The following is a 27,450-nucleotide window of genomic DNA, read 5'->3' on the forward strand; positions in this document are numbered from 1 at the left end:
TACACTAGATGTCTTCTTACGGAAACTTGTGATTGTTGTTTTATGCGTAGGGCTACATGTTAATAGCAATAAGCTTGGTTTCAGTAAAAAAAAACAACAACAAATTGGGCTAGTTTTGTGCTAGTTTTGAAGTGACTTTGGGCTATAAACACTGCAGGAATCTGGTAACCCTGAATATGACCCGTATTATCTGTTCTGTCCAGCTCTCGGGGGAGGCACATTAGGACGCTGCAGAGCCCACAATGGCAGCACTGTTTCAGAATTCCCGTCAAGCAGTGAGTGTCCAATCCGAACGCGTGGACGGGCTGTGCCGAGCCGCCGCCGCCTTCCCTCCGTTGCCCCTCCCCTCGCCAGGGATCGGTAAGGTCCGATATAAACAGGGCTGTCCGGGAGGACGCGCACTTCACGGGAGCTGAATCAGCAATCAGACGGGTTGTAAGAACGGAACATTGTGAGTATCTCATGAAAACGGCGCAGTGCGGGGTAGAGCTGTGTTTAGGGACCATTGGGGGTTTTTAGTGTTGTTTCTCTAGATATTTTTGTTTGGACGAGACAGTTCACTACATGTATCTTATTTGGTTCGCTGCGTTTACAGGCATGCTTCATTGAAAAGTTTCTGAAAAGGCACCTTCACCAAACTCGTGTGCTGCGCAATCCACCTGCGGTGTGCGCTGATTTGTAGCGCGGGTCCGATGCTCTTTTCTTTGTTGTATTTGGGTTGTGTGGCAGACAGTCCTGCAGCAGGTCGATTGATTGTTCTGCACCGCATGTGTTAAACACGCAGGCTGTGCCCTTACAAAGTGCAGCTTTCTTCAGCAGAGCACACGCGCAGCAGCAAGCACTCCACCAGCATTGACTAGCATTGATCTGGGTGTGCTGTACTAAATGAACATGGGGTAGTCCAGGACTTGTACTGATCAGGGGTCTGTGGAACCAGCCATTGATGTGTCGAGCTAGTGATTTAAGCAGTTTTAGTGGTCTTGACTGGACTCGGATGAGTACACCTTCAAATCCTGATTGCAGCGTACCAGAAGTGAATCATCCCAGCGGATCATCTTCTGAATGATGAAGATCTGGATGCAGAGGCGCGGCAAACCCGATGCGGGGTGATCCTGTTCAAGTGGATTCATTTAGTACTGTGAAGGGTAAAGTCCCGCTCACACCCGGAACGATAGCGGTGTTTAAAAACCGTTCCTGTTCAAATGAATGGAGGTGGTCACACCGCAACGAGAACGACAGCTATCGTTTACGATAAATGTACCTGGCCAATCAGGGCTGTATTAAATGTGACATCATCACCTACCTGGTGTTTTATATATTATTTTAAACACGATAACCACGATTTCCTACAGAGAACTAACTTGCTCCTGTCGGTTAAAATGTAATCGAGTTCCCGGGATCACGTGTTTGGTCGCTGCAGTCGGATTAATCTGCAGGGTTTCCTCGTCCGTATTTCAGTCCTGTGGATTTGACTGTATCGCTGGTGCGCTGCAGTCGGATTAATCTGCAGGGTTTTCTCGTCCGTATTTCAGTCCTCTGGATTTGACTGTATCGCTGGTGCGCTGCAGTCGACCCTCCAATCCTTACTGATTGATTTGGCAGCAGGATGCCAGAGCAGTGCAGCAAGCCCAGTGTTTGATGTACAAGCTGTTTGGCTCCCTGTGGTTTATGTTGCAGCTGGGTCTGTGTTATTGTGACGTCTCTGTGCTTCTCACACAGGAGCGAGATGGGAGGAGCCTCTCACCTGACCTGCAGAGTAGCACTGCTGCTGTGCCTGTCTATCACTGCCAGCACCCAGGTGAGAACACACAGAGAGGGGGAGGGGTCATGCAGGGGGCTCTGTGCCTGTCTATCACTGCCAGCACCCAGGTGAGAACACACAGAGAGGGGGAGGGGTCATGCAGGGGGCTCTGTGCCTGTCTATCACTGCCAGCACCCAGGTGAGAACACACAGAGAGGGGGAGGGGTCACGCAGGGGGCTCTGTGCCTGTCTATCACTGCCAGCACCCAGGTGAGAACACACAGAGAGGGGGAGGGGTCATGCAGGGGGCTCTGTGCCTGTCTATCACTGCCAGCACCCAGGTGAGAACACACAGAGAGGGGGAGGGGTCATGCAGGGGGCTCTGTGCCTCTCGATCACTGCCAGCACCCAGGTGAGAACACACAGAGAGGGGGAGGGGTCATGCAGGGGGCTCTGTGCCTCTCGATCACTGCCAGCACCCAGGTGAGAACACACAGAGAGGGGGAGGGGTCATGCAGGGGGCTCTGTGCCTCTCGATCACTGCCAGCACCCAGGTGAGAACACACAGAGAGGGGGAGGGGTCATGCAGGGGGCTCTGTGCCTGTCTATCACTGCCAGCACCCAGGTGAGAACACACAGAGAGGGGGAGGGATCATGCAGGGGGCTCTGTGCCTCTCGATCACTGCCAGCACCCAGGTGAGAACACACAGAGAGGGGGAGGGGTCATGCAGGGGGCTCTGTGCCTGTCTATCACTGCCAGCACCCAGGTGAGAACACACAGAGAGGGGGAGGGATCATGCAGGGGGCTCTGTGCCTGTCTATCACTGCCAGCACCCAGGTGAGAACACACAGAGAGGGGGAGGGGTCATGCAGGGGGCTCTGTGCCTCTCGATCACTGCCAGCACCCAGGTGAGAACACACAGAGAGGGGGAGGGGTCATGCAGGGGGCTCTGTGCCTCTCGATCACTGCCAGCACCCAGGTGAGAACACACAGAGAGGGGGAGGGGTCATGCAGGGGGCTCTGTGCCTGTCTATCACTGCCAGCACCCAGGTGAGAACACACAGAGAGGGGGAGGGGTCATGCAGGGGGCTCTGTACCTCTCTATCACTGCCAGCACCCAGGTGAGAACACAGAGGGGGAGGGGTCATGCAGGGGGCTCTGTGCCTGTCTATCACTGCCAGCACCCAGGTGAGAACACATAGGGGGCTCTGTGCCTCTCTATCACTGCCAGCACCCAGGTGAGAACACACAGAGAGGGGGAGGGGTCATGCAGGGGGCTCTCAGGGGGGGTGATCACTACAAGATAATGAGTTGATCATTTTTTTTTTCTTTCTTTTTGACAGAATCAACCAGCACAAGGTAATTATATATTTATTGATTTATTTTTGTGCGTGCAATGCATGTCTTCATCCTTGTAAGACCGGAATGAGCCCCACCCTTCAGACAGGCTCTGGTTCATTCCTCCCTCCCTCTGAGAGCTGTCTGTCTCCTCAGGCACAGACTGCACTCGGATCAAAGCACTGAACCCACGGGCCGTCAGCGGAGTCTACCTGATCCAGCCAGCCGGAGCCAGCCTCCCCTTCCAGGTGAGTCTCTGAGGTCATCTCCTGTCAGCACTGTCAGAGGTTTTAGTGGAGCTGCTCTGAGGTCATCTCCTCTCAGCGCTGTCAGAGGATCTAGTGGAGCTGCTCTGAGGTCATCTCCTCTCAGCGCTGTCAGAGGATCTAGTGGAGCTGCTCTGAGGTCATCTCCTCTCAGCACTGTCAGGGGTTCTAGTGGAGCTGCTCTGAGGTCATCTCCTCTCAGTGCTGTCAGAGGTTTTAGTGGAGCTGCTCTGAGGTCATCTCCTCTCAACACTGTCAGGGGTTTTAGTGGAGCTGCTCTGAGGTCATCTCCTCTCAGTGCTGTCAGAGGTTTTAGTGGAGCTGCTCTGAGGTCATCTCCTCTCAGTGCTGTCAGAGGATCTAGTGGAGCTGCTCTGAGGTCATCTCCTCTCAGCGCTGTCAGAGGATCTAGTGGAGCTGCTCTGAGGTCATCTCCTCTCAGCGCTGTCAGAGGATCTAGTGGAGCTGCTCTGAGGTCATCTCCTCTCAGCGCTGTCAGAGGATCTAGTGGAGCTGCTCTGAGGTCATCTCCTCTCAGCACTGTCAGGGGTTCTAGTGGAGCTGCTCTGAGGTCATCTCCTCTCAGCGCTGTCGGGGGTTCTAGTGGAGCTGCTCTGAGGTCATCTCCTCTCAGCGCTGTCGGGGGTTCTAGTGGAGCTGCTCTGAGGTCATCTCCTCTCAGCGCTGTCAGGGGTTCTAGTGGAGCTGCTCTGAGGTCATCTCCTCTCAGCACTGTCAGAGGATCTAGTGGAGCTGCTCTGAGGTCATCTCCTCTCAGTGCTGTCAGGGGTTCTAGTGGAGCTGCTCCTGAGGTCATCTCCTCTCAGCGCTGTCAGGGGTTCTAGTGGAGCTGCTCTGAGGTCATCTCCTCTCAGCACTGTCAGGGGTTCTAGTGGAGCTGCTCCATGTGATTCTGCTCACATTGTAGCCAGCATTCAGAACTATTGACCACTCAATCGTGTCATTTAGAAATGCTAAAAGAAACGAAAAACTCAGTGACAAATGTCGTTTTACATTGAATGCACTGAGAGACTTCTAGTCAGTTTGTAATGGATATTTGAACAAATGCATTGATTTTAAACTATTTGTTTCTTATTGCTTAGCATAAAGCAGACTCCTCTCTCTCATAAAGCAGACTCCTCTCTCTCATAAAGCAGACTCCTCTCTCTCATAAAGCAGACTCCTCTCTCTCATAAAGCAGACTCCTCTCATAAAGCAGACTCCTCTCTCTCATAAAGCAGACTCCTCTCTCTCATAAAGCAGACTCCTCTCTCTCATAAAGCAGACTCCTCTCTCTCATAAAGCAGACTCCTCTCTCTCATAAAGCAGACTCCTCTCTCTCATTAGGTTTGCAGCCTGAATGTGTGGATGTATTTATTTGTTTTCATCTTGTGCATTGTGCGGCAGTGACTGCTGTTGCCACCAGAGGGAGACTGCGGCACACTGTGATCGTGTCTCTCTGAGTGCTGGTCTGGAGTCTCCTGAGCAGAAAAACATTCGACTGTATTACACACAGAGCACTGACACTGCAGGACTGTATTACACACAGAGCACTGACACTGCAGGACTGTATTACACACAGAGCACTGACACTGCTGGACTGTATTACACACAGAGCACTGACACTGCTGGACTGTGTTACACACAGAGCACTGACACTGCTGGACTGTGTTACACACAGAGCACTGACACTGCTGGACTGTATTGCACACAGAGCACTGACACTGCTGGACTGTGTTACACACAGAGCACTGACACTGCTGGACTGTGTTACACACAGAGCACTGACACTGCTGGACTGTATTGCACACAGAGCACTGACACTGCTGGACTGTATTACACACAGAGCACTGACACTGCAGGACTGTGTTACACACAGAGCACTGACACTGCTGGACTGTATTGCACACAGAGCACTGACACTGCTGGACTGTATTGCACACAGAGCATTGACACTGCTGGACTGTATTACACACAGGACACTTGTTCTGTACTGACGTACGTGTGTGTGTGTGTGTGTGGCTCCTGTTCTGTACTGACTGTCCCTGTATGCTCCCTGTGTGTGTGTGTGTGGCTCCTGTTCTGTACTGACTGTCCCTATATGCTCCCTGTGTGTGTGTGTGGCTCCTGTTCTGTACTGACTGTCCCTGTATGCTCCCTGTGTGTGTGTGTGTGTGTGTGTGTGTGTGTGTGTGTGTGTGTGTGTGTGTGTGTGTGTGTGTGTGGCTCCTGTTCTGTACTGACTGTCCCTGTATGCTCCCTGTGTGTGTGTGGTGTGTGGCTCCTGTTCTGTACTGACTGTCCCTGTATGCTCCCTGTGTGTGTGTGTGGTGTGTGGTTCCTGTTCTGTACTGACTGTCCCTGTATGCTTCCTGTGCGTGGCAGGTGTTCTGTGACATGGCTGCGGAGGGGGGCTGGACGGTTCTGCAGAGGCGCAGCGGCACAGAGAACCTGTCCTTCCGCAGGGACTGGGCGCAGTACAGGAACGGCTTCGGGAAACTCCACGGTGAGACTTCTCTTCCACAGGCTTCCAGTGCTCAGGGATTCTCCTCACACAGGCACTGGGGCTCAATTGCACCTCTCCCATCTTGTCATATATACTGTATCATTAATATTGATGCGCCTCACAGAAGCACAGAGTCTTTCACTAGTGGAGATGGTCTTCCACTCGTAGTGTAGTGAGGGTGATCTTCCACTTGTAGTGCAGTGAGGGTGATCTTTCACTTGCAGTGCAGTGAGGGTGATCTTTCACTCGCAGTGCAGTGAGGGCGATCTTTCACTCTCAGTGCAGTGACGGTGATCTTTCACTCGCAGTGCAGTGACGGTGATCTTTCACTCGCAGTGCAGTGACGGTGATCTTTCACGTGCAATGAGGGCAATCTTTCACTCATAGTGGAGATGGTCTGTTTTACATATCATGTAACTTAATGAAATTTATTCTCAAAGGCAAAACACTTGAAAAATCATCAGTCAAATTTTAAAAATGGATATAGGGTTGTGTACTGTGTACATGAGTCCTGTCCGCTCTGATGCCTGTGTGTCCTGTCCTGTCTGATCTCTCTGTGTCCCAGGTGATCACTGGCTGGGTCTGGAGAAGATGTGGTCACTGACTGGAAGCCGGGGGGGCAGGTTCCGCCTGCGTGTGGAGCTGCAGGACTTTGAGAGGGGCTCTGCCTTCGCTGACTACTCCACCTTCCGTCTCGGCAGCGAGAGGGAGTCCTACAGGCTGCACGTTGGTGCTTACTCTGGCACTGCAGGTACTGCGCTACTGAGACTGTGTGTGTGTGTGTGTGTGTGTGTGTGTGTGTGTGTGAGAGAGAGTGACTGACTCTGTGTGACTGTGTGTGTGACTGACTGTGTGTCTGTGTGTGACTGACTCTGTGTCTGTGTGTGTGTGACTGACTCTGTGTCTGTGTGTGACTGACTGACTCTGTGTCTGTGTGTGAATGACTGACTGTGTGTGTGTGTGTGTGTGTGTGTGCTTGTCATCCCTCCAAAGCCTTGCACACTTAAATGATCAGCCTAGTAATACAAGCTTCAGCTATATAATTGTTACGTCTGCAGGAAATCAATCTGTTGTGTCAGTGCAGTTGCTAATATGATCTGGGGTCTCGTTTGACCTCTCTGCAGCGTTCCCGTTTGATCTGTACTGTTGATGCAAATCCACAATCAAAACAGAAGCATGAGAACAACAAGGACAGTGAACTGTGCTGTGGATTTGACTCCTATTTCAGAGCAGGTTCACCCAGTCCAGGTTTTACTACGCGCTTCATTAGCCACAGTGTGTAGGTAACTAGCTCAGGTGTGTCATATTAAACTCCTAGTGAAACCCGGATCGCACTGCTCTGCAATGGGAGTCGTCTTCCCATCCCTGCTTATCCAGGAGCTGCTCTTCTTGGCTGCAGCCCGTCCAGGTGGTATCAGACACTGTGGTGCTGCTAATCTGCAGGGACTCTGACCCCCCAAAGCCAGCAAGATCAACTGCAGAGGTGGGGGGCGGACTCAGAGCTGGAAGGGGACCCCTATAGTCGGAGCTCAGTCAGTGTGTAGTGTTGAGCTCAGACAGTGTGTAGTGATGTGTTCGGAGCTCAGACAGTGTGTAGTGTTGTGTTCGGAGCTCAGACAGTGTGTAGTGTTGTGTTCAGACAGTGTGTAGTGTTGTGTTCGGAGCTCAGACAGTGTGTAGTGTTGAGCTCAGACAGTGTGTAGTGTTGTGTTCAGACAGTGTGTAGTGTTGTGTTTGGAGCTCAGACAGTGTGTAGTGTTGTGCTCAGACAGTGTGTAGTGTTGAGCTCAGACAGTGTGTAGTGTTGTGTTCGGAGCTCAGACAGTGTGTAGTATTTCTCAGTTTATAAGCGCAGTGTGGACAGCTCTGTTTCACTACCATATTGTTTGATCCGGTGCAGAAATGGTTATTCTCCGAATGGTTGACCTCTGACATTATGACGCTGTGTTTGCTGTTCTGTGACTCTGTGCTTCTGAAATTCAGTCACAGCTGTTCCGTGATTCAGACAGGTCTGATGGAGTGTGAGTCAGATGGATTACCATTGCCTCCCCTGTTCTAGGAGATGCTTTCCAAGGCACGTACCCGGGGATAGACCAGAACGGCAGTGCCTTCAGCACCCGGGACAGGGACAACGACGGCTGCAACCCCTGCGTCTTCGGGGACATCGCCATGATGAGCTGCAGTGAACTCCAGGGCGGCTCAGGGTGGTGGTTCAGTCGCTGCGGCTCTGCCAATCTCAATGGAGACTGGCACCCCAGAGGAGACAACATCGGCTGGAGCTCGGGGGTGTACTGGAAGAGCTGGAAGGGGCCCGCCCCCTACTCCCTCAGGGCCAGCGTGATGAAGGTGAAGGCGCTCTGACTCGAGCTCAGCCCCCGACCAGCCCTCTCCCTCGGAGCTGCGTCGCTTTAATGGAATCCGTCTCTCACAAGTGAGAAGCCACGAGTCTCATTAGATTCCAGAAGTGAGAGATTTACTGCGATTCTTTCATTTTTTTTTTTTAGGGGCATCACATGGGGTTTGGTACATCCTGTTTTTTGTTTGACTGTTAAATCTGCTGTGTTTGTTAAATACTGAAAATAATCTGTACTCTTGTAAAAGGGCTTTGCTTCCACTCTGTAATTAAAGTTTCTCCACACCATGGCGAGTGTTTCCTGATCTTTGATTTCAGGAGAAGCTGATCCTCAAGCAGACTGTGGGGCTCGCAGCCTTGCAGTCCGGCCACAGACAGAGCAGAGCTGAGCTCGCATCCTCTCAGGAGTTCAATAAAATACATCTCGATATGTTTCAGGACTGAGTGTGCTGGGTGCTGTGCAGTGCTGGGACAGTGTGCTGGGTGCTGTGCAGTGCTGGGACAGTGTGCTGGGTGCTGTGCAGTGCTGGGACAGTGTGCTGGGTGCTGTGCAGTGTGCTGGGTGCTGTGCAGTGATGGGACAGTGTGCTGGGTGCTGTGATGGGACAGTGTGCTGGGTGCTGTGCTGGGTGCTGTGCTGGGTGCTGTGCAGTGCTGGGACTGTGCTGGGTGCTGTGCTGTGCAGTGCTGGGTGCTGTGCAGTGCTGGGACAGTGTGCTGGGTGCTGTGCAGTGCTGGGTGCTGTGCAGTGATGGGACAGTGTGCTGGGTGCTGTGCAGTGTTGGGACAGTGTGCTGGGTGCTGTGCAGTGCTGGGACAGTGTGCTGGGTGCTGTGCAGTGTTGGGACAGTGTGCTGGGTGCTGTGCAGTGCTGGGACAGTGTGCTGGGTGCTGTGATGGGACAGTGTGCTGGGTGCTGTGCAGTGTGCTGGGTGCTGTGCAGTGATGGGACAGTGTGCTGGGTGTTGTGTAGTGATGGGACAGTGTGCTGGGTGCTGTGCAGTGCTGGGACTGTGCTGGGTGCTGTGCAGTGTGTTGGGTGCTGTGTAGTGATGGGACAGTGTGCTGGGTGCTGTGCAGTGATAGGACAGTGTGCTGGGTGCTGTGCAGTGATAGGACAGTGTGCTGGGTGCTGTGCAGTGGTAGGACAGGGTGCTGTGCTGGGTGCTGGGACAGTGTGCTGGGTGCAGTGTGCTGGGTGCTGTGCAGTGATGGGACAGTGTGCTGGGTGCAGTGTGCTGGGTGCTGTGCAGTGATGGGACAGTGTGCTGGGTGCAGTGTGCTGGGTGCTGCAGGATCAGTACCCTCAGTATCCCCAGTGAATTGGGACAACCTCACCTCTAGACCCATGAAATACGCGTGGGCATTTTAACACTCATTATTCAAATACTGCTTTCAGACAATACACTTTTTGGTATTATTTATTTATTTACTTTTACATGCCCATCATAACTTGGTTTCAGAATTGATCTTTTCTGAATTAGAACTCCCCTTTGCTTTTGCTTTTTAAATATCGCATGTATGTGTACGCTTCTGTGAGACAAAACAAAACAATGTGCACCACGGCATTCCAACCAAAGATTATTAACAAAACAACACGCGGGTTAATTCAGACAACACCAGGTTCGTACCAGCACGTTTAAATGCTCTCGCCGCCGCATTCTGCATCCGGTGCAACAATCTGAAAGCTGTACACCAGCGGGGCACGGTAGCGGTTTCATTCATCGTAATGCTAATCAGGAGACCACTCCTTCTAGCTTTATCTCTCTCTCACTGACTATACAAGCCCTGCCCCTCTCTCTCTCTCTGCTCGTGTCTGGAAGTCCCGAATCAACAACGAGCTTCCTCCCCTAACCGGAGCATCGTCACCGCTATCCCGCCGGACAGCAGAACCGGCCGGTGCTTTCAGAACCGGGACACGCAGTCTGCAGCCGTCGTAGAGACACGCTGTGGGACCGCCGAGGAGTAAGAGACCATGACGGCCAGAGCCGGCTTCTACCGGCAAGAGCTGAACAAGACGGTGTGGGAGGTTCCCGAGCGGTACCAGAACCTCACCCCGGTCGGGTCGGGGGCCTATGGCTCAGTCTGGTGAGTGAGAAGACAGACAGGCAGGTGTGCTGTGTTTGGGAGTGAGGGAGTGGGTGCACACAGAAAGACGGCTTTAATACCATAATAATGGGGATCAGTGACGTCTTCTCTGTCTGCCGGCGTTAACACGAGAAAGCGTATTCATAAAATATAACCATACTGATGACGACCCGGTGAATGTGTTCAACATCGCAGATCTTTACACAGCGATTAGTCCCGAGGAAGCGAGATGCTGCATCAGATCTGCTGCGGGAGCGCTACAGCAGTGTTATAATACCGTGTGTGCAGCACTAATCTGAATGAATACCGGTGCCATGCATTCATCAAACCGATAACAAAAGAATGGGGCATTGCAATAAAAAGAGTTCAAAAATCTAATCAAGTTTAATTATTATTATTATTATTATTATTATTATTATTATTATTATTATTATTATTATTATTGTTATTATTATTATTATTATTATTATTATTATTATTATTATGTTCTTGCTGATATTAAAAGGAGGGTAAAGTCCCAAGAGGCTCCTGTGTTGTTGTCAGGGTTGGGTCTCCCCTCCCCAATCTAAGCACTGAGTCAGGCCTGCACTGTGAATCATGCACAGCACAAAGATGAACTGAACCAGGGACCCAAACCCTGAGCAGAGCTCCCAGTTCATCTGCACTGTGAATCATGCACAGCACAAAGATGAACTGAACCAGGGACCCAAACCCTGAGCAGAGCTCCCAGTTCATCTGCACTGTGAATCATGCACAGCACAAAGATGAACTGAACCAGGGACCCAAACCCTGAGCAGAGCTCCCAGTTCATCTGCACTGTGAATCATGCACAGCACAAAGATGAACTGAACCAGGGACCCAAACCCTGAACAGAGCTCCCAGTTCATCTGCACTGTGAATCCCAAACCCAAAGATGAACTGAATCTATTCAGTCTTGAACAAAGAAGACTACGAGGTGATCTGATTCAAACATTCAAAATCCTAAAAGGTATTGACAGTGTTGACCCAGGGGACTTTTTTGACCTGAAAAAGGAAACAAGGACCAGGGGTCACAAATGGAGATTAGATAAAGGGGCATTCAGAACAGAAAATAGGAGGCACTTTTTTACACAGAGAATTGTGAGGGTTTGGAACCAACTCCCCAGTTATGTTGTTGAAGCTGACACCCTGGGATCCTTCAAGAAGCTGCTTGATGAGATTCTGGGATCAATAAGCTACTAACAACCAAACGAGCAAGATGGGCCGATGTAAAGTTTCTTATGTTCTTATGTGTGCGTTTGTGTGTATTTGTGTGTGTGTGTGTGTCTCCTCTGTCTCTTTCTTTCATTGGCTTGTGATCTAGTTGATGGAGTGGAAGGTGCTTGTGATGGTTTGGTGCTGCAGACACTTATTGATGTTCGTGAGTCACTGCCCGCGTGGTGAGGTCAGTTACACGTTCATTATCACCATCACAGACTCAGCAGTGCTGTACATGTCCCCAAGTAGGTGGCACTGTGGTGCTGCAGCAGCGAGCTGTGATCCTGCACTCTGCTCACTCACTCTCTCACTCTCTCACTCTCTCTTCATCTGAAATACCACATGACCTGAGTGATCAGGATTTGTTCAGTTTCACTTAAAAACAGGAATCTGTGAAAACTAACCCAATAAAACCAGGCCAGCAACGTTCTGGAATGTCTTTGTCTTTGCTGCCATTCTTACCATTAATCCCCTTTAGCACAGTGCGGGGGTGTCTGATCATCATGCACAGTGTGGGGATGTCTGATCATCATGCACAGTGTGAGGGTGTCTGATCATCATGCACAGTGCGGGGGTGTCTGATCATCATGCACAGTGCGGGGGTGTCTGATCATCATGCACAGTGTGGGGATGTCTGATCATCATGCACAGTGTGAGGGTGTCTGATCATCATGCACAGTGCGGGGGTGTCTGATCATCATGCACAGTGCGGGGGTGTCTGATCATCATGCACAGTGTGGGGATGTCTGATCATCATGCACAGTGTGAGGGTGTCTGATCATCATGCACAGTGTGAGGGTGTCTGATCGTCATGCACAGTGTGAGGGTGTCTGATCGTCATGCACAGTGTGGTGTCTGATCATCATGCACAGTGTGGGGGTGTCTGATCATCATGCACAGTGTGGGGGTGTCTGATCATCATGCATAGTCTGGGGATGTCTGATCATCATGCACAGTGTGGGGGTGTCTGATCATGCAGTGTGGTGTCTGATCATCATGCACATTGTGGGGGTGTCTGATCATCATGCACAGTGCAGGGGTGTCTGATCATCATGCACAGTGTGAGGGTGTCTGATCATCATGCACAGTGTGAGGGTGTCTGATCGTCATGCACAGTGTGGTGTCTGATCATCATGCACAGTGTGGGGGTGTCTGATCATCATGCACAGTGTGGGGGTGTCTGATCATCATGCACAGTGTGGTGTCTGATCATCATGCACAGTGTGAGGGTGTCTGATCATCATGCACAGTGCGGGGGTGTCTGATCATCATGCACAGTGCGGGGGTGTCTGATCATCATGCACAGTGCGGGGGTGTCTGATCATCATGCACAGTGCGGGGGTGTCTGATCATCATGCACAGTGCGGGGGTGTCTGATCATCATGCACAGTGTGGGGGTGTCTGATCATCATGCACAGTGCGGGGGTGTCTGATCATCATGCACAGTGCGGGGGTGTCTGATCATCATGCACAGTGTGAGGGTGTCTGATCATCATGCACAGTGTGAGGGTGTCTGATCATCATGCACAGTGTGGTGTCTGATCATCATGCACAGTGTGAGGGTGTCTGATCATCATGCACAGTGTGGGGGTGTCTGATCATCATGCACAGTGCGGGGGTGTCTGATCATCATGCACAGTGCGGGGGTGTCTGATCATCATGCACAGTGTGAGGGTGTCTGATCATCATGCACAGTGTGAGGGTGTCTGATCATCATGCACAGTGTGAGGGTGTCTGATCATCATGCACAGTGCGGGGGTGTCTGATCATCATGCACAGTGTGGGGGTGTCTGATCATCATGCACAGTGTGGTGTCTGATCATCATGCACAGTGTGAGGGTGTCTGATCATCATGCACAGTGTGAGGGTGTCTGATCATCATGCACAGTGCGGGGGTGTCTGATCATCATGCACAGTGTGAGGGTGTCTGATCATCATTGACAGTGCAGGGGTGTCTGATCATCATGCACAGTGTGGGGGTGTCTGATCATCATGCACAGTGCGGGGGTGTCTGATCATGCACAGTGTGAGGGTGTCTGATCATCATGCACAGTGTGGTGTCTGATCATCATGCACTGTGTGATGGTGTCTGATCATCATGCACAGTGCGGGGGTGTCTGATCATCATGCACAGTGCGGGGGTGTCTGATCATCATGCACAGTGTGAGGGTGTCTGATCATCATGCACAGTGTGGTGTCTGATCATCATGCACAGTGTGGGGGTGTCTGATCATCATGCACAGTGTGGTGTCTGATCATCATGCACAGTGTGAGGGTGTCTGATCATCATGTTGAACCACACAGGGCCTGCCGTGTGTAGTTCATGTTTGTCCCGAGCTGTGACCCCCCCTCTGTGTTCCAGCTCTGTCTATGATGTGAAGCTGCGTCAGAAGGTGGCCGTGAAGAAGCTGTCACGCCCGTTCCAGTCTCTGATCCACTCGAGACGCTCCTACAGAGAGCTGCGACTCCTCAAGCACATGAACCACGAGAACGTGAGTCTCCTCTACTGTCAGCATAGACACAGAGACACACTGATACACACACACTGATCCACTGGAGACACTCGCACAGAGAGCCGTGACTCCTCAACATGAAGCACGAGAACGTGAGTCTCCTCTACTGTCAGCACAGACACACTGATACACACACACACACACACACACACTGATCCACTGGAGACACTCACACAGAGAGCCGCGACTCCTCAACATGAACCACGAGAACGTGAGTCTCCTTCTCTACTGTCAGCACAGACACAGAGACACACTGATACACACACACACACACTGATCCACTGGAGACACTCGCACAGAGAGCCGCGACTCCTCAACATGAAGCACGAGAACGTGAGTCTCCTTCTCTTCTGTCAGCACAGACATGGAGACACACTGATACACACACACACACACACACTGATCCACTCGAGACACTCACACAGAGAGCCGCGACTCCTCAACATGAAGCACGAGAACGTGAGTCTCCTTCTCTACTGTCAGCACAGACACAGAGACACACTGATACACACACACACACACACACACACACTGATCCACTGGAGACACTCGCACAGAGAGCTGCGACTCATGAAGCACGAGAACGTGAGTCTCCTTCTCTACTGTCAGCACAGACACAGAGACACACTGATACACACACACACACACACACACACACACTGATCCACTGGAGACACTCGCACAGAGAGCCGCGACTCATGAAGCACGAGAACGTGAGTCTCCTTCTCTACTGTCAGCACAGACACAGAGACACACACACACACACACACAGAGTCAGATACAAATACAGACCCACACACACACTGTACCCCTCTTTCCTCACTCTCTCTCTCTCTCTCAGGTGATCGGGTTACTGGATGTGTTCTCACCAGCCACCTCGCTGGATAACTTCAATGAAGTGTGAGTGCTGGAGTGAGGTGTGTTAGTGAGACGGTGCTGGAGTGAGCTGTGTTAGTGAGATGGTGCTGGAGTGAGGTGTGTTAGTGAGACAGTGCTGGAGTGAGGTCTGTTAGTGAGCTGTGCTGGAGTGAGGTGTGTTAGTGAGACGGTGCTGGAGTGAGGTGTGTTAGTGAGCAGTGCTGGAGTGAGGTGTGTTAGTGAGCAGTGCTGGAGTGAGGTGTGTTAGTGAGACAGTGCTGGAGTGAGGTGTGTTAGTGAGACGGTGCTGGAGTGAGGTGTGTTAGTGAGCAGTGCTGGAGTGAGGTGTGTTAGTGAGACGGTGCTGGAGTGAGGTGTGTTAGTGAGACGGTGCTGGAGTGAGGTGTGTTAGTGAGACGGTGCTGGAGTGAGGTGTGTTAGTGAGCAGTGCTGGAGTGAGGTGTGTTAGTGAGACGGTGCTGGAGTGAGGTGTGTTAGTGAGACGGTGCTGGAGTGAGGTGTGTTAGTGAGCAGTGCTGGAGTGAGGTGTGTTAGTGAGACGGTGCTGGAGTGAGGTGTGTTAGTGAGACGGTGCTGGAGTGAGGTGTGTTAGTGAGCAGTGCTGGAGTGAGGTGTGTTAGTGAGACGGTGCTGGAGTGAGGTGTGTTAGTGAGACGGTGCTGGAGTGAGGTGTGTTAGTGAGACGGTGCTGGAGTGAGGTGTGTTAGTGAGCAGTGCTGGAGTGAGGTGTGTTAGTGAGACGGTGCTGGAGTGAGGTGTGTTAGTGGGACGGTGCTGGAGTGAGGTGTGTTAGTGAGACGGTGCTGGAGTGAGGTGTGTTAGTGAGCAGTGCTGGAGTGAGGTGTGTTAGTGAGACAGTGCTGGAGTGAGGTGTGTTAGTGAGCAGTGCTGGAGTGAGGTGTGTTAGTGAGCAGTGCTGGAGTGAGGTGTGTTAGTGAGCAGTGCTGGAGTGAGGTGTGCTGCTCCTCTGTGTGTGCAGGTACCTTGTAACGAATCTGATGGGTGCCGATCTGAACAACATCGTGAAGTTCCAGAGACTCTCAGACGAGCACGTCCAGTTCCTCATCTACCAGCTGCTCCGCGGGCTCAAGGTAACAAGCAGCCATGACAGTGAGGAGAGAGTCTGTACAAACCAGTGCGTCTGTACAGTGAGGAGGGAGAGAGTCTGTACAAACCAGTGAGTCTGTACAGTGAGGAGGGAGAGAGTCTGTACAAACCAGTGCGTCTGTACAGTGAGGAGGGAGAGAGTCTGTACAAACCAGTGCGTCTGTACAGTGAGGAGGGAGAGAGTCTGTACAAACCAGTGAGTCTGTACAGTGAGGAGGGAGAGAGTCTGTACAAACCAGTGAGTCTGTACAGTGAGGAGGGAGAGAGTCTGTACAAACCAGTGAGTCTGTACAGTGAGGAGGGAGAGAGTCTGTACAAACCAGTGAGTCTGTACAGTGAGGAGGGAGAGAGTCTGTACAAACCAGTGAGTCTGTACAGTGAGGAGGGAGAGAGTCTGTACAAACCAGTGAGTCTGTACAGTGAGGAGGGAGAGAGTCTGTACAAACCAGTGCAGTCTGTACAGTGAGGAGGGAGAGAGTCTGTACAAACCAGTGCATCTGTACAGTGAGGAGGGAGAGAGTCTGTACAAACCAGTGAGTCTGTACAGTGAGGAGGGAGAGAGTCTGTACAAACCAGTGAGTCTGTACAGTGAGGAGGGAGAGAGTCTGTACAAACCAGTGAGTCTGTACAGTGAGGAGGGAGAGAGTCTGTACAAACCAGTGAGTCTGTACAGTGAGGAGGGAGAGAGTCTGTACAAACCAGTGAGTCTGTACAGTGAGGAGGGAGAGAGTCTGTACAAACCAGTGAGTCTGTACAGTGAGGAGGGAGAGAGTCTGTACAAACCAGTGAGTCTGTACAGTGAGGAGGGAGAGAGTCTGTACAAACCAGTGCAGTCTGTACAGTGAGGAGGGAGAGAGTCTGTACAAACCAGTGCGTCTGTACAGTGAGGAGGGAGAGAGTCTGTACAAACCAGTGAGTCTGTACAGTGAGGAGGGAGAGAGTCTGTACAAACCAGTGAGTCTGTACAGTGAGGAGGGAGAGAGTCTGTACAAACCAGTGAGTCTGTACAGTGAGGAGGGAGAGAGTCTGTACAAACCAGTGCGTCTGTACAGTGAGGAGGGAGAGAGTCTGTACAAACCAGTGCGTCTGTACAGTGAGGAGGGAGAGAGTCTGTACAAACCAGTGCGTCTGTACAGTGAGGAGGGAGAGAGTCTGTACAAACCAGTGAGTCTGTACAGTGAGGAGGGAGAGAGTCTGTACAAACCAGTGAGTCTGTACAGTGAGGAGGGAGAGAGTCTGTACAAACCAGTGAGTCTGTACAGTGAGGAGGGAGAGAGTCTGTACAAACCAGTGAGTCTGTACAGTGAGGAGGGAGAGAGTCTGTACAAACCAGTGCGTCTGTACAGTGAGGAGGGAGAGAGTCTGTACAAACCAGTGAGTCTGTACAGTGAGGAGGGAGAGAGTCTGTACAAACCAGTGCAGTCTGTACAGTGAGGAGGGAGAGAGTCTGTACAAACCAGTGCGTCTGTACAGTGAGGAGGGAGAGAGTCTGTACAAACCAGTGCGTCTGTACAGTGAGGAGGGAGAGAGTCTGTACAAACCAGTGAGTGTACAGTGAGGAGGGAGAGAGTCTGTACAAACCAGTGCAGTCTGTACAGTGAGGAGGGAGAGAGTCTGTACAAACCAGTGCAGTCTGTACAGTGAGGAGGGAGAGAGTCTGTACAAACCAGTGCGTCTGTACAGTGAGGAGGGAGAGAGTCTGTACAAACCAGTGCGTCTGTACAGTGAGGAGGGAGAGAGTCTGTACAAACCAGTGCGTCTGTACAGTGAGGAGGGAGAGAGTCTGTACAAACCAGTGCGTCTGTACAGTGAGGAGGGAGAGAGTCTGTACAAACCAGTGAGTCTGTACAGTGAGGAGGGAGAGAGTCTGTACAAACCAGTGCATCTGTACAGTGAGGAGGGAGAGAGTCTGTACAAACCAGTGCGTCTGTACAGTGAGGAGGGAGAGAGTCTGTACAAACCAGTGCGTCTGTACAGTGAGGAGGGAGAGAGTCTGTACAAACCAGTGCGTCTGTACAGTGAGGAGGGAGAGAGTCTGTACAAACCAGTGAGTCTGTACAGTGAGGAGGGAGAGAGTCTGTACAAACCAGTGAGTCTGTACAGTGAGGAGGGAGAGAGTCTGTACAAACCAGTGCGTCTGTACAGTGAGGAGGGAGAGTGTCTGTACAAACCAGTGCGTCTGTACAGTGAGGAGGGAGAGAGTCTGTACAAACCAGTGCGTCTGTACAGTGAGGAGGGAGAGAGTCTGTACAAACCAGTGCGTCTGTACAGTGAGGAGGGAGAGAGTCTGTACAAACCAGTGAGTCTGTACAGTGAGGAGGGAGAGAGTCTGTACAAACCAGTGCAGTCTGTACAGTGAGGAGGGAGAGAGTCTGTACAAACCAGTGCGTCTGTACAGTGAGGAGGGAGAGAGTCTGTACAAACCAGTGCGTCTGTACAGTGAGGAGGGAGAGAGTCTGTACAAACCAGTGCGTCTGTACAGTGAGGAGGGAGAGAGTCTGTACAAACCAGTGCGTCTGTACAGTGAGGAGGGAGAGAGTCTGTACAAACCAGTGCGTCTGTACAGTGAGGAGGGAGAGAGTCTGTACAAACCAGTGCGTCTGTACAGTGAGGAGGGAGAGAGTCTGTACAAACCAGTGAGTCTGTACAGTGAGGAGGGAGAGAGTCTGTACAAACCAGTGCGTCTGTACAGTGAGGAGGGAGAGAGTCTGTACAAACCAGTGCGTCTGTACAGTGAGGAGGGAGAGAGTCTGTACAAACCAGTGAGTGTACAGTGAGGAGGGAGAGAGTCTGTACAAACCAGTGCAGTCTGTACAGTGAGGAGGGAGAGAGTCTGTACAAACCAGTGCAGTCTGTACAGTGAGGAGGGAGAGAGTCTGTACAAACCAGTGCGTCTGTACAGTGAGGAGGGAGAGAGTCTGTACAAACCAGTGCGTCTGTACAGTGAGGAGGGAGAGAGTCTGTACAAACCAGTGCGTCTGTACAGTGAGGAGGGAGAGAGTCTGTACAAACCAGTGCGTCTGTACAGTGAGGAGGGAGAGAGTCTGTACAAACCAGTGAGTCTGTACAGTGAGGAGGGAGAGAGTCTGTACAAACCAGTGCATCTGTACAGTGAGGAGGGAGAGAGTCTGTACAAACCAGTGCGTCTGTACAGTGAGGAGGGAGAGAGTCTGTACAAACCAGTGCGTCTGTACAGTGAGGAGGGAGAGAGTCTGTACAAACCAGTGCGTCTGTACAGTGAGGAGGGAGAGAGTCTGTACAAACCAGTGAGTCTGTACAGTGAGGAGGGAGAGAGTCTGTACAAACCAGTGAGTCTGTACAGTGAGGAGGGAGAGAGTCTGTACAAACCAGTGCGTCTGTACAGTGAGGAGGGAGAGTGTCTGTACAAACCAGTGCGTCTGTACAGTGAGGAGGGAGAGAGTCTGTACAAACCAGTGCGTCTGTACAGTGAGGAGGGAGAGAGTCTGTACAAACCAGTGCGTCTGTACAGTGAGGAGGGAGAGAGTCTGTACAAACCAGTGAGTCTGTACAGTGAGGAGGGAGAGAGTCTGTACAAACCAGTGCAGTCTGTACAGTGAGGAGGGAGAGAGTCTGTACAAACCAGTGCGTCTGTACAGTGAGGAGGGAGAGAGTCTGTACAAACCAGTGCGTCTGTACAGTGAGGAGGGAGAGAGTCTGTACAAACCAGTGCGTCTGTACAGTGAGGAGGGAGAGAGTCTGTACAAACCAGTGCGTCTGTACAGTGAGGAGGGAGAGAGTCTGTACAAACCAGTGCGTCTGTACAGTGAGGAGGGAGAGAGTCTGTACAAACCAGTGCGTCTGTACAGTGAGGAGGGAGAGAGTCTGTACAAACCAGTGCGTCTGTACAGTGAGGAGGGAGAGAGTCTGTACAAACCAGTGCAGTCTGTACAGTGAGGAGGGAGAGAGTCTGTACAAACCAGTGCGTCTGTACAGTGAGGAGGGAGAGAGTCTGTACAAACCAGTGAGTCTGTACAGTGAGGAGGGAGAGAGTCTGTACAAACCAGTGCGTCTGTACAGTGAGGAGGGAGAGAGTCTGTACAAACCAGTGCGTCTGTACAGTGAGGAGGGAGAGAGTCTGTACAAACCAGTGCGTCTGTACAGTGAGGAGGGAGAGAGTCTGTACAAACCAGTGAGTCTGTACAGTGAGGAGGGAGAGAGTCTGTACAAACCAGTGCAGTCTGTACAGTGAGGAGGGAGAGAGTCTGTACAAACCAGTGCGTCTGTACAGTGAGGAGGGAGAGAGTCTGTACAAACCAGTGCGTCTGTACAGTGAGGAGGGAGAGAGTCTGTACAAACCAGTGCAGTCTATAGTGTGAAGATTGCACTGGATTCAGACTCCAGCGTGTCGGGAGCCCTGTCCCATTGCAGGGAGGGGTTTCCCTGTGATCCAGCCTCTCGGCTCTCCCTGCTGACCAGCCTGCGTGAGCGATAGAGAGCGGAGGGGTTTCCCTGTGATCCAGCCTCTCGGCTCTCCCTGCTCACCAGCCTGCGTGACCGATAGAGAGCGGAGGGGTTTCCCTGTGATCCAGCCTCTCGGCTCTCCCTGCTGACCAGCCTGCGTGAGCGATAGAGAGCGGAGGGGTTTCCCTGTGATCCAGCCTCTCGGCTCTCCCTGCTGACCAGCCTGCGTGACCGATAGAGAGCGGAGGGGTTTCCCTGTGATCCAGCCTCTCGGCTCTCCCTGCTGACCAGCCTGTGAGAGCGATAGAGAGCGGAGGGGTTTCCCTGTGATCCAGCCTCTCGGCTCTCCCTGCTGACCAGCCTGCGTGAGCGATAGAGAGCGGAGGGGTTTCCCTGTGATCCAGCCTCTCGGCTCTCCCTGCTGACCAGCCTGCGTGAGCGATAGAGAGCGGAGGGGTTTCCCTGTGATCCAGCCTCTCGGCTCTCCCTGCTCACCAGCCTGCGTGACCGATAGAGAGCGGAGGGGTTTCCCTGTGATCCAGCCTCTCGGCTCTCCCTGCTGACCAGCCTGCGTGAGCGATAGAGAGCGGAGGGGTTTCCCTGTGATCCAGCCTCTCGGCTCTCCCTGCTGACCAGCCTGCGTGACCGATAGAGAGCGGAGGGGTTTCCCTGTGATCCAGCCTCTCGGCTCTCCCTGCTGACCAGCCTGTGAGAGCGATAGAGAGCGGAGGGGTTTCCCTGTGATCCAGCCTCTCGGCTCTCCCTGCTGACCAGCCTGTGAGAGCGATAGAGAGCGGAGGGGTTTCCCTGTGATCCAGCCTCTCGGCTCTCCCTGCTGACCAGCCTGCGTGACCGATAGAGAGCGGAGGGGTTTCCCTGTGATCCAGCCTCTCGGCTCTCCCTGCTGACCAGCCTGCGTGACCGATAGAGAGCGGAGGGGTTTCCCTGTGATCCAGCCTCTCGGCTCTCCCTGCTGACCAGCCTGCGTGAGCGATAGAGAGCGGAGGGGTTTCCCTGTGATCCAGCCTCTCGGCTCTCCCTGCTGACCAGCCTGCGTGACCGATAGAGAGCGGAGGGGTTTCCCTGTGATCCAGCCTCTCGGCTCTCCCTGCTGACCAGCCTGTGTGAGCGATAGAGAGCGGAGGGGTTTCCCTGTGATCCAGCCTCTCGGCTCTCCCTGCTGACCAGCCTGTGAGAGCGATAGAGAGCGGAGGGGTTTCCCTGTGATCCAGCCTCTCGGCTCTCCCTGCTGACCAGCCTGCGTGAGCGATAGAGAGCGGAGGGGTTTCCCTGTGATCCAGCCTCTCGGCTCTCGCTGCTGACCAGCCTGCGTGAGTGATAGAGAGCGGAGGGGTTTCCCTGTGATCCAGCCTCTCGGCTCTCCCTGCTGACCAGCCTGCGTGAGCGATAGAGAGCGGAGGGGTTTCCCTGTGATCCAGCCTCTCGGCTCTCCCTGCTGACCAGCCTGCGTGAGCGATAGAGAGCGGAGGGGTTTCCCTGTGATCCAGCCTCTCGGCTCTCCCTGCTGACCAGCCTGCCCTGCTTTCATTCTCCTGTCTCCTGTCTCCACAGTACATCCATTCAGCCGGACTGATTCACAGAGTGAGTATATACTTCTTTTACACTTTCCTCACTTGCATCTCACTGAATCCCCACAAGGGTGTAGTTTGACAGCTCATTTGAAGTAGATTAATTTGCTGATACAGATCTAAAGCTACTGTGCTGTAGCGCTGCTCCGGTCGCCCCCCTCCCCAGCCCCAGTGCAGTTCAGTTCAGAGGAGATGCTACAGGGTGTGGTTATGCTGCAGGGGGTGGTTCTGCTACAGGGGGTGGTTATGCTACAGGGGGTGGTTCTGCTGCAGGGGGTGGTTCTGCTGCAGGGGGTGGTTCTGCTGCAGGGGGTGGTTATGCTGCAGGGGGTGGTTATGCTACAGGGGGTGGTTATGCAGTTCATTTCAGAGGGGATGCTACAGGGGGTGGTTATGCTACAGGGGGTGGTTATGCAGTTCTCTGTTTCAGTTTGCAGCCGTGCTGACTCTGCTCATTCTGTTTGTTCCTCCAGGACCTGAAGCCCAGCAATGTGGCTGTGAATGAAGACTGTGAGCTCCGGGTGGGTCTTTCTATTACATGCAATTACACACGCTTTCACAGAGAAACACCCACCCACACACACACACACACACACACACACACACACACACACACACACACACACACACACACACACCCTGAACATGAACACACACACACACACACACACACACACACACACACACCCTGAACATGAACACACACACACACACACACACACACACACACACACACACACCCTGAACATGAACACACACACACACACACCCTGAACATGAACACACACACACACACACCCTGAACATGAACACACACACACACACCTACACACACACACACACACACACACACCTCTACACAGAGACACACACCCCCACACACACACACCTCTACACACACACACACACCTCTACACACACACACACACACACACACACACACACACACACACACACCCTGAACATGAACACACACACACACACACACACACACACACACACACACCCTGAACATGAACACACACACACACACACCTCTACACAGAGACACACACCCACACACACACACACACACACACACACACACACCCCTCTACACAGAGATACACACACACCACACACACACCCCTCTACACAGAGACACACACACCACACACACACACACACACACACACACACACCCTGAACATGAACACACACACACACACACCTCTACACAGAGACACACACCCACACACACACACACACACACACACACACACACCCCTCTACACAGAGATACACACACACCACACACACACCCCTCTACACAGAGACACACACACACACACACACACACACACACACACACACACACACACCCTGAACATGAACACACACACACACACACCTCTACACAGAGACACACACCCACACACACACACACCTCTACACACACACACACACACACACACCCCTCTACACAGAGATACACACACACCACACACACACCCCTCTACACAGACACACACACACCACACACACACACACACACCCCTCTACACAGAGACACACACACCACACACACACACACCCCTCTACACAGAGACACACACACACCACACACACACACACACACCCCTCTACACAGAGACACACACACACACACCCCTCTACACAGACACACATACCACACACCTACACAGATACACACACACACACCTACACAGAGAAACACACACACACACACACACCTCTACACAGAGACACACACACCACACACCTACACAGAGATACACACACACACCTACTCAGAGAAACACACACACACACACACTCTTCCACAGAGAAACACACACATACACACACACACACACGCTTACACACACCTAAACAGACACACGCACACACACGCCTACACACAGACACCTCTTATCAGTGAAATCTTTGTGTCTTAAATCCCTCAAAGTTGTGGGCAGCAGTCGGTGTACCAGGCACCATGTGTAAAGTCCAGCTCAGTGATGTGTCAAAGCCATGTTAGTGAAGCTATAGCCAGGCTCAGGGGAGGAGCTGTGTTTGTACTGTGCGTTTCCAGGCTGGTGCAGCACAGCTCTGTGCTCAGTCTGCAGGTTCTGCATCGTGATCCCTGTGGTTTGTGTTTGTACTGTGTGTTTCCAGGCTGGTGCAGCACAGCTCTGTGCTCAGTCTGCAGGTTCTGCATCGTGATCCCTGTGGTTTGTGTTTGTACTGTGCGTTTCCAGGCTGGTGCAGCACAGCTCTGTGCTCAGTCTGCAGGTTCTGCATCGTGATCCCTGTGGTTTGTGTTTGTACTGTGCGTTTCCAGGCTGGTGCAGCACAGCTCTGTGCTCAGTCTGCAGGTTCTGCATCGTGATCCCTGTGGTTTGTGTTTGTACTGTGCATTTCCAGGCTGGTGCAGCACAGCTCTGTGCTCAGTCTGCAGGTTCTGCATCGTGATCCCTGTGGTTTGTGTTTGTACTGTGCGTTTCCAGGCTGGTGCAGCACAGCTCTGTGCTCAGTCTGCAGGTTCTGCATTGTGATCCCTGTGGTTTGTGTTTGTACTGTGCGTTTCCAGGCTGGTGCAGCACAGCTCTGTGCTCAGTCTGCAGGTTCTGCATTGTGATCCCTGTGGTTTGTGTTTGTACTGTGTGTTTCCAGGCTGGTGCAGCACAGCTCTGTGCTCAGTCTGCAGGTTCTGCATCGTGATCCCTGTGGTTTGTGTTTGTACTGTGCGTTTCCAGGCTGGTGCAGCACAGCTCTGTGCTCAGTCTGCAGGTTCTGCATTGTGATCCCTGTGGTTTGTGTTTGTACTGTGTGTTTCCAGGCTGGTGCAGCACAGCTCTGTGCTCAGTCTGCAGGTTCTGCATCGTGATCCCTGTGGTTTGTGTTTGTACTGTGTGTTTCCAGGCTGGTGCAGCACAGCTCTGTGCTCAGTCTGCAGGTTCTGCATTGTGATCCCTGTGGTTTGTGTTTGTACTGTGCGTTTCCAGGCTGGTGCAGCACAGCTCTGTGCTCAGTCTGCAGGTTCTGCATTGTGATCTCTGCAGGGCTCCTGGTCCAGGTCTCACTGCTCTCTCCTCTCCACAGATCCTCGACTTCGGTCTGGCTCGGCAGACGGACGATGAGATGACAGGCTACGTGGCGACGCGGTGGTACCGGGCCCCGGAGATCATGCTCAACTGGATGCACTATAACCAGACCGGTAGAGACGCAGACACAGCTCTCCCCTCACCTCCCTTTGATTTGAACCTGTGATTTTCGTTTTTTTTTTAAGTCTGTTGAGAAATGCATCAAGGATATTTTTGGATAGGCTGTCATTCTCCAGAATGGCACTAGATGGTAGTGTTGTTCTCTCTGAGGCTGCTCAGTCTTGCTGTTGTGGCTGCAGAGATTCTGATGTGAATCCTTCCTTCCCCAGTGGATATCTGGTCTGTGGGCTGCATCATGGCGGAGCTGCTGAAGGGGAAGGCACTGTTTCCAGGAAATGACTGTATCCTTCTGCCCCGTCTCTCTCTCTGTCTCTCTGTCACTGTTTCCTCCCGTCTCTCTCTCACACACTGTCTCTCTGCCCCGTCTCTCTCTCTGTCTCTCTGTCACTGTTTCCTCCCGTCTCTCTCTCACACTGTCTCTCTGCCCCGTCTCTCTCTGTCTCTCTGTCACTGTTTCCTCCCGTCTCTCTCTCACACTGTCTCTCTGCCCCGTCTCTCTCTCTGTCTCTCTGTCACTGTTTCATCCCGTCTCTCTCTCACACTGTCTCTCTCTCTCACTGTCTCTCTCTCACTGTTACTTCCCGTCTCTCTCTCTCACTGTCTCTCTCACTGTATCCTTCCGCACTGTCTCTCTCACACTGTCTCTCTCTCTCACTGTGTCTCTCTCACTGTTACTTCCCGTCTCTCTCTCACACTGTCTCTCTGCCCCGTCTCTCTCTCTGTCTCTCTGTCACTGTTTCCTCCCGTCTCTCTCTCACACTGTCTCTCTCTCACTGTCTCTCTCTCACTGTCTCTCTCTCACTGTTTCCTCCCGTCTCTCTCTCACACTGTCTCTCTCATTGTATCCTTCCGCACCGTCTCTCTCACACTTCTTTCCTGTCATAACCTCATCAGCCAACCGGCTGCTTCCCCTAATGACTGGCATGATTTGCAGCCAATTACATGCTTGGAAGTGTAACAGACCAGGCTTGCAAACTGAGAGCTTTTTTTCAAGCCTGTATGGCAGCAGATATTTTTTGATGTGAAAATGCAGGCTAGCTTGAACGCATGCTTCTTTCAGAACTGCACTGTGAGCTCCACACAGTGAGTGGACGTGCTTGACCGCTGAGCAGTAGGATTTATAAAATCATGTCATGGGCTGGAGAGTGCAGTGTGTGTCTGGGGCTCCTTGGCTCCTTGACTCCTCCTCTCTGCAGACATCGACCAGTTGAAGAGGATAATGGAGGTGGTGGGGACGCCGAGTCCAGATCTGCTCAAGAAAATTTCCTCTGAACACGTGAGTCGAGCTGCTGCTGCTGCCTCTAAACAAGCACCTCCCGTCTCCCTGCAGCTGTCTCCCAGCACCCTGCGCCCATCTCCCTGCAGCCGTCTCCCAGCACCCTGCGCCTGTCTCCCTGCAGCCGTCTCCCAACACCCTGCGCCCGTCTCCCATCACCCTGCGCCCATCTCCCTGCAGCCGTCTCCCAGCACCCTGCGCCTGTCTCCCTGCAACCGTCTCCCTGCAGCCGTCTCCCAGCACCCTGCGCCTGTCTCCCTGCAACCGTCTCCCTGCAACCGTCTCCCAGCACCCTGCACGCTGTCTCCCAGCACCCTGCAGCCGTCTCCCAGCATCCTGCAGCCATCTCCCAGCACCCTGCACCCGTCTCCCTGCACCCTGCGCCCGTCTCCCTGCAGCTGTCTCCCAGCACCCTGCGCCTGTCTCCCTGCAGCCGTCTCCCAACACCCTGCGCCCGTCTCCCATCACCCTGCGCCCATCTCCCTGCAGCCGTCTCCCAGCACCCTGCGCCTGTCTCCCTGCAACCGTCTCCCTGCAACCGTCTCCCTGCAACCGTCTCCCAGCACCCTGCAGCCGTCTCCCAGCACCCTGCAGCCATCTCCCAGCACCCTGCACCCGTCTCCCTGCACCCTGCGCCTGTCTCCCTGCAGCCGTCTCCCAACACCCTGCGCCCGTCTCCCTGCGCCCGTCTCCCATCTCCCTGCGCCTGTCTCCCTGCAACCGTCTCCCAGCACCCTGCGCCTGTCTCCCTGCGCCCGTCTCCCATCTCCCTGCACCCGTCTCCCTGCGACCGTCTCAGCACTCTGCGCCCGTCTCCCTGCAACTGTCTCCCAGCACCCTGCGCCTGTCTCCCTGCGCCCGTCTCCCATCTCCCTGCACCCGTCTCCCTGCGACCGTCTCAGCACTCTGCGCCCGTCTCCCTGCAACCG

General features: G+C 52.9%; 2 protein-coding genes across 3 annotated transcripts in view; both read left to right on the forward strand.

The window, feature by feature from the left end:
- Nucleotides 1–309: 309 nt before the first annotated feature.
- LOC117430997 (angiopoietin-related protein 5-like) lies at nucleotides 310–8,495 on the forward strand. 2 transcript variants are annotated; one of them, XM_034926351.2, is made up of 7 exons: nucleotides 310–451; nucleotides 1,720–1,798; nucleotides 3,086–3,101; nucleotides 3,237–3,328; nucleotides 5,732–5,852; nucleotides 6,418–6,603; nucleotides 7,912–8,495. In XM_034926351.2, the coding sequence occupies exons 2-7, from the start codon at nucleotides 1,727–1,729 to the stop codon at nucleotides 8,211–8,213; spliced, it is 789 nt and encodes a 262-aa protein (XP_034782242.1). In that variant the 5' UTR covers nucleotides 310–451; nucleotides 1,720–1,726; the 3' UTR covers nucleotides 8,214–8,495. The 2 variants fall into 2 exon arrangements, with proteins under 2 accessions (XP_034782242.1, XP_034782243.1); XM_034926352.2 differs by lacking the exons at nucleotides 310–451; nucleotides 1,720–1,798 and adding an exon at nucleotides 2,880–2,930.
- Nucleotides 8,496–9,877: 1,382 nt separating this feature from the next.
- Nucleotides 9,878–27,450, forward strand: part of LOC117973539 (mitogen-activated protein kinase 11-like) — a 30,791-nt gene continuing 13,218 nt past the window's right edge. Inside the window, exons 1-9 of the mRNA XM_034926354.2 lie at nucleotides 9,878–10,293; nucleotides 13,892–14,021; nucleotides 14,884–14,942; nucleotides 15,901–16,012; nucleotides 22,023–22,052; nucleotides 22,513–22,560; nucleotides 25,124–25,238; nucleotides 25,455–25,526; nucleotides 26,442–26,521. Coding sequence (XP_034782245.2) covers nucleotides 10,181–10,293; nucleotides 13,892–14,021; nucleotides 14,884–14,942; nucleotides 15,901–16,012; nucleotides 22,023–22,052; nucleotides 22,513–22,560; nucleotides 25,124–25,238; nucleotides 25,455–25,526; nucleotides 26,442–26,521 — 759 coding nt within the window. The 5' untranslated portion in view covers nucleotides 9,878–10,180. The remainder of the gene's footprint in view (nucleotides 10,294–13,891; nucleotides 14,022–14,883; nucleotides 14,943–15,900; nucleotides 16,013–22,022; nucleotides 22,053–22,512; nucleotides 22,561–25,123; nucleotides 25,239–25,454; nucleotides 25,527–26,441; nucleotides 26,522–27,450) is intronic.

This window comes from Acipenser ruthenus, chromosome 14 (assembly GCF_902713425.1).
Source record: "Acipenser ruthenus chromosome 14, fAciRut3.2 maternal haplotype, whole genome shotgun sequence".
Classification (NCBI taxonomy): domain Eukaryota; kingdom Metazoa; phylum Chordata; class Actinopteri; order Acipenseriformes; family Acipenseridae; genus Acipenser; species Acipenser ruthenus.